At 40.6% G+C, this 12993-nt stretch overlaps 1 protein-coding gene across 1 annotated transcript; it reads right to left on the minus strand.

Annotated features, from left to right (window-relative positions):
• Positions 1–2925: 2925 nt before the first annotated feature.
• On the minus strand, positions 2926–7458 carry LOC121533557 (E3 ubiquitin-protein ligase RNF126-like). The gene is made up of 9 exons (XM_041839607.2): positions 7327–7458; positions 6066–6124; positions 5804–5864; positions 5336–5574; positions 5076–5144; positions 4879–4948; positions 4624–4717; positions 4335–4450; positions 2926–4098 (listed from the first exon to the last, which is right to left on the minus strand). Exons 1-9 carry the CDS (start codon positions 7399–7401, stop codon positions 3943–3945), a joined length of 939 nt encoding a protein of 312 aa, XP_041695541.1. The 5' UTR covers positions 7402–7458; the 3' UTR covers positions 2926–3942.
• Between the last annotated feature and the right edge of the window lie 5535 nt (positions 7459–12993).

The following is a 12993-nucleotide window of genomic DNA, read 5'->3' on the forward strand; positions in this document are numbered from 1 at the left end:
CACAACGCAATGCGGAGTGCCAGGACACAGCCCTTAGCCGTGGTGTGTTGGCCATATTTATATGCCATTTAGCAGACGCTTTTATCCAAAGCGACTTACAGTCATGTGTGCATACATTTTTTTTTTTGTGTATGGGTGGTCCCGGCCCGGGGATCGAACCCACTACCTTGGCGTTACAAGCGCCGTGCTCTACCAGCTGAGCTACAGAGGACCCCCAAAGTGCCTTATTGATATTATTAACTGGTAACCAATGTAATTAGAGCAGTAAACCCACCTAGTTTATAAGCATTGATAATAACCAATTATGGGTGGCAACATCAACCATTTATGAGCATGTAGTGCCTTTTTCTTCCAAACAACAGGTTGTCTCCCACAATGCTTTTATTCCAACTTCAAGATGCAGTTGGTGAGGAGCATGACCTTTGATCACATGGTTGTTGTAAAGGTCATGCAGTTGAAATGTAGGCACAAGTCGGACAATTTTTATATCCATAATACAACACACTTTGAAAGGCGGTGACCAACATTGGTCAACGTCTTGCCAAAAGTGATCCGCTCGACCGTGCCCATTGAGAGATGTGAAAAATTATTCCTTAGTTGTTAATTTTTCTCGAAATCTAAAGGCACGACCTAGATTCGAGACAATGTCTTATGTAGTAAACAAGTTATTACTCCAACCTAGTGAAAGTGACAAACTGACACGTTTTCATTTTCGTAAAAAAACACTTTATATTGAAGGAGTGCCTTTGAGTTGACGGCCTGCACGTGTTCAGTTTGGCCAGTCAGACCGGATGAGGTGTTGCTGCGCATGAGTTTAGCTAGCCAACGTCGCCATGACATCGTCTATCGGGGAAGCAGTTTCTTCCTTTATTTTACCAGGTAAATTGACTGAGAACATATTCTCATTTACAGCAACGACCTGGGGAATAGTTACAGGGGAGATGAGGGGGAATGAATTAGCCAATTGGAAGCTGGGGGGATGATTAGGAGGCCATGATGGTATGAGGGCCAGATTGGGATTTCATACTCAACGGTCTTTGACAAAACCCCCTTTGTAAAATCACATCCAAGGAATTCTCCCTATTTTTTGGGGCATGTCACTCATGGATGTTTTTCTCATACAATACCCGACAACCATTTATATGGTTTCCTCTTAAAGCGGTTCAGGAAATCTCACTAAATAGATAGGCAGGTGTATCAGTGGCAATTAACCTAGAGACCTACTACATTGCTTTTGAGGAAATGACAGTTTGAGAAATTGCTTTGTATTATAATAGAAACAGAATTGTGGCAAGCAATTCTGAAAATCGAAGTGTATAAGACTTGCCATGTCTACTCTAGCAAATTTACTAATTACTCTGTTTTAGAAGCAAAAAAGTACTTTATTTGAAATGTGATCTCATTCATGAGGATCATGTTTAAAAAAAAAAGAAAAAAGAAGTGAAGTGAAGTACCAATGTTGGATTGGATCTGTTGTACAATAGGCATATCCAATGATACTTAAAGTACATTAGATACCGTATAAATAAATATTTGGTACTAAAATGCAGCAGGCACTGGATTTGTAGTGTAACGTGTATCCAAGACATGCCCTTTGGTTGATCTCACAAGTAAAAAAACAACTGGACAACAATTATTTCCCCTTAACTATAAACACCGTGCCAAAGAGGTGTAATTTCCAGTGTTGATCATTAAGGAGTTCATTGTATTACCCTCTGATGAGTTCACAACTAAATGTGATATCATTTGTCTAAATGGGGGAGTATGGGAGACAGTCCCAGAACGATTGTCAATTATAGCGCTTGAAAACAATCGTTATTTCCATTATGCAACAAGGCTTTGTTTTATATAGTGTGACAAAACAATTGCCTATCATTTTACATTTACGTCATTTAGCAGACGCTCTTATCCAGAGCGACTTACAAATTGGTGCATTCAACTTATGATAGCTAGTGAATAGTTGTATTGTTGTCTCAGGCAACCTCATCGAAGGGTTGTGTGACAAACAGTGGCCGTTTTGTATTACACTCCCACCTAGTGTCAAACCCATGTAGGCATGAGGAAATGCATAAGTAATCTACACTGAGTGACTGAAATCTACTAGATAACCCATGAGTTATAACAAGATATTGGTCTGATAGCATTAGCATTTTGGGGACAATATATAGATGTTTTAACTACTGAGCACCAGATTTCCGTCCAGATATGTTTATGATAAGCTTTATATATATATATAATAGAAGTGTTATTAAACCAATACATAATAATTCACTTGAATATTGAGCGGTAACACCCAAAACATCTTTATTTTCACATCGGTTAATGTTTTGTTCAAGGTTTTACATCATCTGCAAATCAATATTCCACTTAAAATTGTCTATTGTGAATTTTACAAAAAACATTTAATTAACTTAAAATAAGTTGCACTGAAACTTGCTGATTATGTAAGATCGAATAAGAAAACGCTGAGTTAGAATGCGTCTAGCATGTTAACTACAATGGATCCAGCACCCAAATAAATTATCCAAAAAAACACCAAGCCAAATGTAGTTTGTTTCTTAATTGAAAGAGCAAAACAATGGCACCAGGGCAACTTAAGTCAGTAAGAAACAGATACCAAATGAGGTGGACCATACTTTTCTCGTCAATGATTTTGAAAAATCTTCTACTCAAAAACTGGAAATCAAATGATCCTCCATCACTCCCGAGTGGCATCGCAGTGCTAGCTGTGCCACTAGAGATCCTGGTTCGAATCCAGGCTCTGTCGTAGCCGGCCGCGACCGGGAGACCCATGGGGCGGCGCACAATTGGCCCAGCGTCGTCCAGGGTAGGGGAGGGAATGGCCGGCAGGGGTGTAGCTCAGTTGGTAGAGCATGGCGTTTGCAACGCAAGGGTTGTGGGTTCGATTCCCATGGGGGGGCCAGTATGAAACATGTATGCACTCACTAACTGTAAGTCACTCTGGATAAGAGCGTCTGCTAAATGACTAAAATGTAAATCACTATGACAGTGGATTAATCAAAAGTATTATTTAAATATTGAAAAGGTGTGGGCTACAGAAAAATAGAACAGTGCAATTTGAGGCCAGATGGCATAGAGTGCTACAAGCACTGGAAAGTTCCAGGGGATTAAGGATGAGCGGGAGTGTGGTTGAGACATACGTGATGTGTATGGTTGTGGTGGGAACATGTGGGTCTGAGCAGGTGTGATGTTTGTTGAAATTTGTGTGTGTCGGTTTATTGGTCTTTTGTTTATGTATGCTTGTTGTTTGAGAAAATTGTAAAATCGTACAAAAAATAAATGTAAGAATGGTAAATTCATATGTACTTAAAAAAATAAAACACTAAACATTTGATAAGATGTTTCCAATCCATGGAAACAAGCTGCAGAATCCAAACCAAGTACACATCGTATACTCAGCCTCCTTCCTTCACCCCTGAAAGTTCCCTTGAGGCCTTTAGCTGTACGGATATGGATGTTACTTAAAAAAAAGAATGTAAACAATATATATTTCTCCTTTTTCACTAATTGCTGTGCAGACAAAGTATTAAAATTCATATACCTCTCGATGTAAAACAACAACTGTCTTGGTAAGAGGTCACCAGAAAAACCTCCCCACCCCTGTCCGCCCTCAGAATGCAGGACTAACTGGCTTGTTCTGTTGTTGTATGATGGTTATCCAGAGTGACCCCCCTAATGTCCCTATCCTCCAGATCCTCCCCAGGCAGGGGGCCAGCATTCCTGATGGCTTGAGGAGAGCCTCAGGTGGGGCAGAAACACATTGACTTTCCTTTGATTAGATTCCTGCTGGCTCCGGTCCAGTGTGAGGCAGCGCTCCAAGTGAGGATGAGACTGGGTGTGTGCTTATAGCTCCCCTCTACTGGCTGAGACTGGCACCCACTCAGGGCAGTTCACAGGGTGGTGTGGGGTGGGGAATGTTTTTTAGGAGTTGTTGGCTGAGTTCTCGTTGCTGGTTGAACTGGAGGACGGGGGTGTAGGGGAAGAGGAAGTGGCAAAGTTCATCCCTGATAGACCTGGAGGATTCATAGCTGTGTTCTGTCCACTCAAGCTTTTCCTGCACACTGGACATGTGTCGTGCTGTGGAAGAACACAGGGGCACAAACACAGAAGACATCACTATATAATTAGTCGTCTTCAAGAATCTTTAAAGTAGGGCCAGCAGTTTTTACTGACCACTTAACTTGCCCAGGAGAATATATGTGGGCCAATATATGTTTGTGGTTTGGTGATGGGGGTCAGGAAAAGGTCATCTAGGGTTTGTCAATGATAGCACTAAAAAGAAGGGTATATATATATGAGTGGAAAGGTCTTACCTGTTCAAGCCAGGGTATTATGCAATCATTGTGAAACAAATGATTACATGGAAGTTGCCTAACATTTTCTCCAGCACTGTAGTCTTCTTTACACACTGGACATTCTAGACCTGAGCCTGGAAACAGAAAACAAATTCCAAGATGTAAATGTGTTCAAAAAAGGCTTAAAAACACCCCCAAACCCTATGACCCACTGACTTCCATAGAAAAAGAGCAAGACCACAACAAGTCCAGCCCACAGGTGATGCAATTGACTGTGCTGTGTGTGTTGATGTTCAGGGTCACTCACCGACATGCTCCTGTGTGATTAGGATTGTGGGAAGGCTCTTGATTTTGTCCCTGTCAGCTGGCGGAGGGCCAGTGTTCTCAAACTGATTTAATAACTAGGGGACACACAAAATATAACATTTTATTTGATACTGCGTGGATCATGCTGACCAAACAACCATTTTCACAATGCAAATATGCAGGTATTTTTTGTGTGCTTTTTGACGGTTAATTTAGAAATGTTTAATAATATGAGTGGTAAACAGTCAATACGTACCTGTGTAATGACTGCATCTAGTCCGTTGGCACCCCAGGCATAATCCATGGGGTTTGAGTGGAGCACTCCCCTATAAAGGAAGATAAACAAACAAACATCAGCTGGAAGACAGAGTCAGTTGGATGACTTCACCAAAGTTTTACATAAAAACAATGGGTCATAGTACATCCCAGTATCTTGAGACTAATTGTACTCACCAGGGTCCCACACCAATATTTGGCATTGCTGTAGGGGCGATTATTCCATTCACTAGCTGCTGAATGATTCTACACAAGAGGACAAAAAAAACATGGTTATGTTCTGCATGCATCCAAAAATGAGACCTCATTTCATCATTGCTTACATAGAACAGGGGCGACAAGCTAAATCATCAAAGCTCAGAGGAAAAGAGACAAACCTATCACTGGGAACTGCTGACATCTAAAGTTAATGAGGTACCACAAGTCACTGAGCTTACCCCTCTAGAGTGGGCACTCCCTCATGTCTTCCTGCCTGCCTCCGGATGCCATGGCGTCCACGAGGTTGCCTGGTGCCGTAACGCTGCCGTGATGCCAACTCCTGTTCCTGCAGGTTCTCTGTGTCACGGTTGTCCTCTGTTCCCAGCCCCGCTCCAAAATCGAAGGAGTTATCAAAGACACCTAGAGCAAACTGGCCGTAACCCGAGGGGAATGTAGCCATGTGTGAAGGGTCCACATTCTACAAGAAATTGACAAACAGACACATTCATAAAATTACTTGGGAGTTCTTTCTGTACTATTCAATGTTTATAGTCAACAGAAATCCCAACTATGTCAAAAACCAGGTGAAATTTCAACTGAAGAAATCTTTCCAGAATGCACAAAGGCGTGCTTTTCTGTTTGTTAAGATAACAATAACATGGTCTAGCCTGTATTTATCAATAAGCTGAATAAATAAGCTAAGAAACCTCAAACGACTGTTGGTTCTGATCACCGCTGGAGATGGTGGATGTGGACCCATTTTCACTGCTGTTCAGGAAGAGAAACATAGAAAACAACAGTTAGCATTTTTGGAGTGAGATTTTTAAAATTTGTGCACACCCTCTTGACCAGAGTGGTGTAATCATAGGTGAAAAGTTATGTGATGCCAAGTGACAAAATCTATTGACACTTGTTGGCATCTTTAATCAGAATGTTAACAGAATGCTTGCCATCACACATTTAACAAACCTTCTCTCCTCCAGCAGTTCCTCGATGAAGCCAGATTCACACCGTGGACATGTGTAATCCTACAAACAAATATTACAATGCCTTTAGGTGTCATCTTTGCATTCACTACCACACACAGCTAGCAATCAGCTATTGAATCCCTACTTCACTACATTCAACTATGAACGTGGCCAACTTGAAAGAACAACCAGACATAAAAAGGAGATAACCCAAATTAAATACAATAATCCACAAATAATGACAAATAATCCTGGAAGGACTTCAATTGTGTTCAGTATGTAATTCAGTTGTCATTAGCACCAAACTGGGGAAAGCCTACTGATGAACATTTCATTGTGAGACACACCTTTAGTATTATATGACAGATCGTTCCAGGCCCTGACTGTTATGCTGTTGTGATTTAACTGAATGGCACACACACAGCAAGAAAGAATGCAACGTGCCATTGTCACTGAGACTGTAGAATTTCAACACTAGACATAATATTTTAGGTTTGGCATTGGAATCTGCCAGCAAACGACTAACCTATGTCTACGCTTTCTAGAGAAAACCTTAATATCACCATGGAAATATTTACAATAAACTGTTCCTTGAAGATACTGGAAAATTATGACTAGCTAAATACAAATCGTCCTCTGCTGCAGCTGATCTGGATGTAGTCATGAGGCCTACAGGATGTTTGGACACTTAATGGAATCCTTTAGTAATCATTCATTGCTAATCAGGATGTAACTGTCATCAGATGCCATTGTCAAGCATTGCTGGCTGATATCAAAGGCAGCTCTGATGCATTCCTTGGCTAAGAGTGCTTGTCCCATTTCTAGCTAACTAGATATGTGGGTCACATTTATATATTGCATAGATTTCATGCCCTAGCTAAGTAAAGCTGGTTAGCACATACACCGCCAAGCTAGCTACTGTAGCTAGCTACAAACGACGCAACTCGAGACAGGCTAGCTAGGTAGGCAACGTTAGCTTAACAGAAAAAAATATATCAGATACGGTTAGTTGGCTAACTAGATAGTGAGTCTCTGATTTCACACACCATCCTTCCTGCTAAAATATTAGTTAGCTAGTTCTCATTAGCTAACTGTCAGTTGCCAGACATAGAAAATCCGGTTAGCTCAAGTTAGCGTACTGCTTAGCTAGTTACTAGCCAGAGTGGCTGTTCGCTAGCTAGAAAGGCTAAGGACCAACAACAATGTATCTACTCTGCACGACTATTGTCTTTAACTTCTTGCTTCTTGTAAACGTTACTTACGGGGAGGCGAGGGCTGATCTCTTCCGAACATCTGTGACAGAAAAACCGTCTGGACCATGGAGGTGCTTCTGCCATCTTTTTTGTTCACTGTTTAAGTGGGAGAGGGAGACAGTACGGCGTAATGAAGGGGACAAGAATCGTTCGCTCACTATAATATAGGCATTATACCTCAGTTAATGTACGACGCGCTAGAATGAACTATATCAAACTTCCCAAATGTGTTTTAAATCTGTATTATCCAACGTATTGTAGGTAGCTAAAGAAAAACAATGGCATCTTTATGTAGGCCTAAATAAGCATTTTCGTTGCACTAGTTTCCAGTAAATTAGCAATACAAAACATCTTCATGTCCTTAACTGATGTTTGTTGTATAATGATAAGGTAAGAAGCAATACAAAGCCAATATGAATTTCTGATAGTTTTTAAAATAAATTAAAATGAACAAGATAAATGTATAACTAAAGAAATTCAGGGGAATAATGAAGCGCTGATATGTTCTATTTCACTTTTCTGATGGCAGTTCTAATCAGTATTGCCACACGGTGGTGCTTTTGTGTCCTAATTATATTGTTTTATAGCTGATCTCCAGCAAATATTGCCCCTCAGCAGGTAAAGTATTCTTCATATTAATGTACAAGATTGTGGTACATTTAGTGACCAGTTGAGAACCTATTGGCAACCATCCTTTCACCTTATGTAATGCTAAAATATCCAGTGTCCAGTTAAAAAATAAATAAATAAAATATCATGCTGGTCTATTACATGACATATTTGGGGGGATTTTACTAATGATGTGTATAAACCCTGGCTGACTGACAGGGGGCTCTGAATTGAAGCCACCGTACAGCCATTTTTTGGTACTCCTCCATTGTCAAAAACTATTCTGGAAGCTATAGAAATGCATGTATTAATGTCTACATTCGTTTTTGACAAGTATATTCTATTAGACACCTTAATGCATACTTTTAAATTATATTATGTGACCCGAACATAAACAAATAAAATAAAAAATATAAAAACCTATTCCTTATAGTATTTTTTACAGTGTAGGTTTACTAACAAAGACTTTTGTAACTAACCCAAGATCGACCACAGCCTGCCGTTAGTCGTAGTGGGCAGAACAAGCACGAGCTAGCATGTATTTGCATATTTCCGTTAGGGAACGCCTACTCTGTGCGCGTGTGCACTCCTAAAAAACGCAATTTTTTAAAAACTTTGTCAAAGGGTAAAATCTACAAAACTTAGTCCACTCTGTTCGTAACATATTTTAGTTTTGGGGACAGAAAACTGTACTGAGCTCAAATGTTTAATAGATGAGAAAATGTGCAAAATGTCGGCCAAAATCCATCTCACACCATCTTCTCCCACTGACGGCCTCTGGGCTTCTTCTCGTCACCATATTTGGTAGTGAGTGGAAACGCCAACCGGATGCTTCACATTTATACATATACACACTGGATTGCTATTTCTATGTTTTGGCCATTGAGAGGCTTTGTAGTCACTGGTCGGCCATATTGGCACTGCCCAGTAGGAGCAGTCCTCCATAGGAATTAATGGAATTCTACACTATTTCAATTAAATGTTTCAAGGACAAAATTACATTTACATTTTAGTCATTTAGCAGACGCTCTTATCCAGAGCGACTTACAGTTAGTAAGTGCATAAATTTTTCATACATGTCTTTAAGTATTTTTTGTTGTAGAGGGGAAAGTAACATTAGTACTATCTAAAAAACATGTTTTAATATATTATTTCATTTTTTATGTTTCGCTCACATATAATTTAAAAGTATGCATTAAGGTGTCTGTAATAGAATGAACGTGTTAAAAAACGAATGTAGACATTTGTAAATGAATTTCTACAGCTTCCAAAATCTTTTTTGACAACGGAGGGAGGGTACCAAGATGGCTGCGAGGTGGCTTTAATATAGCACCCCCTGTCAGTCATCCAGGGTTTATACACATCATTGGTTACTGTCCCCACTTCATCAAATAAATACTAAAATACACTTAATTTTGTCCTTGAAACATTTTATTGAAATACTCCTGTGGAGGACTGCTCCTTCTAGGGAGTACCAATATGGCAGCCAGTGGCTTCAAAGCCTCTAATTGGCCAATGCATAGCATGACGCAATCCAGGGTTTATATATACATCATTGGATTTGACAAGGTGTGGGTTTTAGAGATATTTTAGATATACAAAGTTGATATGCATATTGTATGGATCTATTTATCTGTTGTCAATGCACATAATATACTGAACAAAAATATAAACGCAACATGCAACAATTTCAAAGATTTTACTGAGTTACAGTTCATATGAGGCAATCAGCCAATTTAAATAAATTCATTAGGCCCTAATCTATGGATTTCACATGACTGGGAATACAGATATCCATCTATTGGTCACAGATACTGTACCTTAAAAGAAATGGGCCTCAAAATGATCTTGTCACGGTATTTCTGTGCATTCAAATCGATAAAATGCTATTGTATTCATTGTCTGTAACTTATGCCTGCCCATACCATAACCCCACCGCCACCATGGGGAACTCTGTTTACAACGTTGACATCAGTAAACGGCTCGCCCACATGACTCCATACTCGTGGTCTGCGGTTGTGAGGCCGGTTGGACGCACTACCAAAATCTCTAAAACGATGTTGGAGGCGGCTTATGGTAGAGAAATGAACATTAAATTCTCTGGCAACAGCTTGGACGACATTCCTGCAGTCAGCATGCCAATTGAGCGCTCCCTCAAAACTCAAGACATCTGTGGCATTGTGCTGTGTGATAAAACTGCAAATTTTAGAGTGGCAATTTATTGTCCCCAGCACAAGGTGCACCTGTGTAATGATCATGCTGTTTAATCAGCTTCTTGATATGCCATACCTGTCAGGTGGCTGGATTATCTTGGCAAAGGAGAAATGCTCACTAACAGGGATGTAAACAAATTTGTGCATACAATTTGAGGGAAATATGTTTTTTGTGCGTGTGGAAAATGTCTGGCCTCTTATTTCAGGTCATGAAACAGGGGACCAACACTTAACATGTTGCGTTTATATTTTTGTTCAGTGTAGTTCAAACATCACCTTTTTAAAGCATTTTCAAGATTGCACTGCCCAGGTGGTCTTGTAGTTATGTAGAAGAGGGGAGCTTGATTGATAAGACCCAAGGCACCATGCAGGTCTGTTTTTATTTTGTAGAAGAAAAATACATCTCCTTTCATATTTCACTCTTTCACAGGTAGCTTTAATGTTATCTCCAGAGAGCCATAACAGTAGTGATTTATGGTCAACTTTGGCAGCTTTGTAAAATACTGTATCACTCCAGCATCCAGGGGTATTGAGTTTACTGTGCTACCTTGAGACATATCTCCAGTACTTGGCACCACATGTTGAGAGTAAGAAGGAGTTTCCGCCTGACTGTCCTCTAGCCAATCCCAGCTCTCCAATCTGCTCGGCTGATTTGATGTGTTATTTCATACTCCTACCATACCGAAACCATTATGTTTTGCAAATACAGAAGTCTTGAAGCCATAGACCCAGAATGAAGCCATATAATAGAATACAACAACATTAAATGATGTCAAACTAGGATACTTTTGATTGATTTGAACTGAATACAGTTGCCATGTTATTGCCAATATACCTTTAAAACGAATTAGAAAAATGGCAGAAAATGCAGAGTAAACACATAATGTACAAATTGCCCTGCTTAATATACACATTTTCATGGCCTTTACAACCTTGTGGGTCGTTATGCCTTTTTAAATATTTTCCATCACATTAGTTAGTCCAATACGAGGACTATTTCTCTTTATCAGCTGAGAACATTTTACAGTGATATGATATTATGTGGATGGAAGGAATGTTCTGCCCAGAGGAGACACCCAGTCACTTAGTCCACAGCTTCGGACCTGTAGCCTGTGTTGTGTCTGATCACTGTGGGAGCTGGAGGTGCACTTCTTTCCCATGGGCTGTGAATAGAGAGGTTTGATAGCACTGAGGTAGCTATGTCTAAGTCGCTGAGGTAAGCTATTGTCTCCCTGTTCCCCAATGTGCCATCGCTGCAGTCCAATGTTCATTGTTGCACTCAAATCTGGGGAGTGTCTGTGAGCAGACCAGGGTCAAAGACAGGTCATGTGAGCTGTTGGAAACAACAATGCAAGACTGAGCAAGCCCTCTGATCATGCCACTCGTGTCACCGTAGTAATCTGGGGTTGAGATCTTGAATTGATAAGTGTTGAAAATAGAATTGAGCTTACCTTTCAAGTATTTTAGGGTGTCCCTCAGTCATGTAGAAGTAAGATATGGTGACAGGCAGCAGTTCAATATATATACATTGATTTGCTCTCCAACCCTGTTCCTGGAGAGCTACCCTCCTGTAGGTTTTCACTCTAACCTCAGTTGTAACTAACCTGATTCAGCTCATTAACCTGCTAATTATTAGAATCAGGTGCGCTTGATTAGAGTTGGACTAAAAACCTACAGGATGGTAGCTCTGCAGGAACAGGGTTGAAGAACCCTGGCCTAGAGTAAATGGGATGGATAAACACTGTAATAGTGTACTGTATGTGTGTTTCTATAAAATGTATCTATGTACAGATGGTAACACTGTTATCGCCAGACAGAAGGGTCCTTTAGGAACAGCATTGCCTACCCCTGGTGGTACAGTTAGAGGAACAGAAAAAGAACATGCCTCGTATGGAAATGTGTGTATGGGCAGCCATTGTCCCGGGCATGCTGGTAGGACAGCTGTCACCCCATAGAGTTGTTCCAGACACTCAAGCAGGGAATTCCCTGCACAGTTCCGCTCGGCCCCCGAGTACTCAGACACACAGCAAGAACAAACTTCCTGGGCCTCTTAGTCATGCGTCACTTATTTTTGCTCCCACTGAACGAGGTCCCTCTCCTACACAGGCTGGCAGAAGCCATGCGTCACAAGAGCTGAGCATTACGCTGTAAAATCCCAGAAGTGAGTGCCACAGTTTAAAGATTTCAGTAGTTAAGGAAATTGTTGTGCCCAAGAAGTCAAGACAGACATAAAACTCTTCAACACATAAATAATATTATGCCATTTAGCAGACGCTTTTATCCAAAGCGACTTACAGTCATGCGTGCATACATTTTTGTGTATGGGTGGTCCCGGGGATCGAACCCACTACCTTGGCGTTACAAGCGCCGTGCTCTACCAGCTGAGCTACAGAGGACCACATACATTAAAGTGCCACTTAAACACACATTAGGCAGTGTGGATTGTCTGCCAAACTAATTCCAGGCCATGAGATCTTCTCTTTGGTCAGCTCATCCAGTGTTATTCCATTGTACTTGTGTGACTAGGCTCTGTGTCATACACACTGGCCGCACTACAATAGTCCATTAGCTTTGGCGATTACATCACTATGCAGCCAAGGAAATATAGATGTCTGTGTAGTCTGCAATAACATGTGTGCACAATTAGCAGCAAAAATCCAATCTCCTCTGTCATAGTAAATTGGATCATAGTCACTCTCTGCACATGCTCTTGCAATACCCAAGAGATCTCGATATCATGGTAGATTGAGAGTGACTTTATGACCCATTGCTTCACTAACACATTATTACAGTCTTCCCTGGACATGTCTCAGACATGAGTGTGAACACAAAGTGTGCCTCCGTCCCTAATCCC

Source organism: Coregonus clupeaformis, chromosome 20 (assembly GCF_020615455.1).
Source record: "Coregonus clupeaformis isolate EN_2021a chromosome 20, ASM2061545v1, whole genome shotgun sequence".
Taxonomy (NCBI): domain Eukaryota; kingdom Metazoa; phylum Chordata; class Actinopteri; order Salmoniformes; family Salmonidae; genus Coregonus; species Coregonus clupeaformis.

Excerpts from the sequence above, each read along its gene's own strand:
- LOC121533557 (XM_041839607.2), bottom strand. The coding sequence starts at position 7,401 with ATGGCAGAAGCACCTCCATGGTCCAGACGGTTTTTCTGTCACAGATGT. Across the intron at positions 4,949-5,075 it reads AATATTGGTGTGGGACCCTG|GGGAGTGCTCCACTCAAACC; the intron begins GTGAGTACAATT and ends CTTCCTTTATAG. Across the intron at positions 4,099-4,334 it reads TAATACCCTGGCTTGAACAG|CACGACACATGTCCAGTGTG; the intron begins GTAAGACCTTTC and ends GTTCTTCCACAG.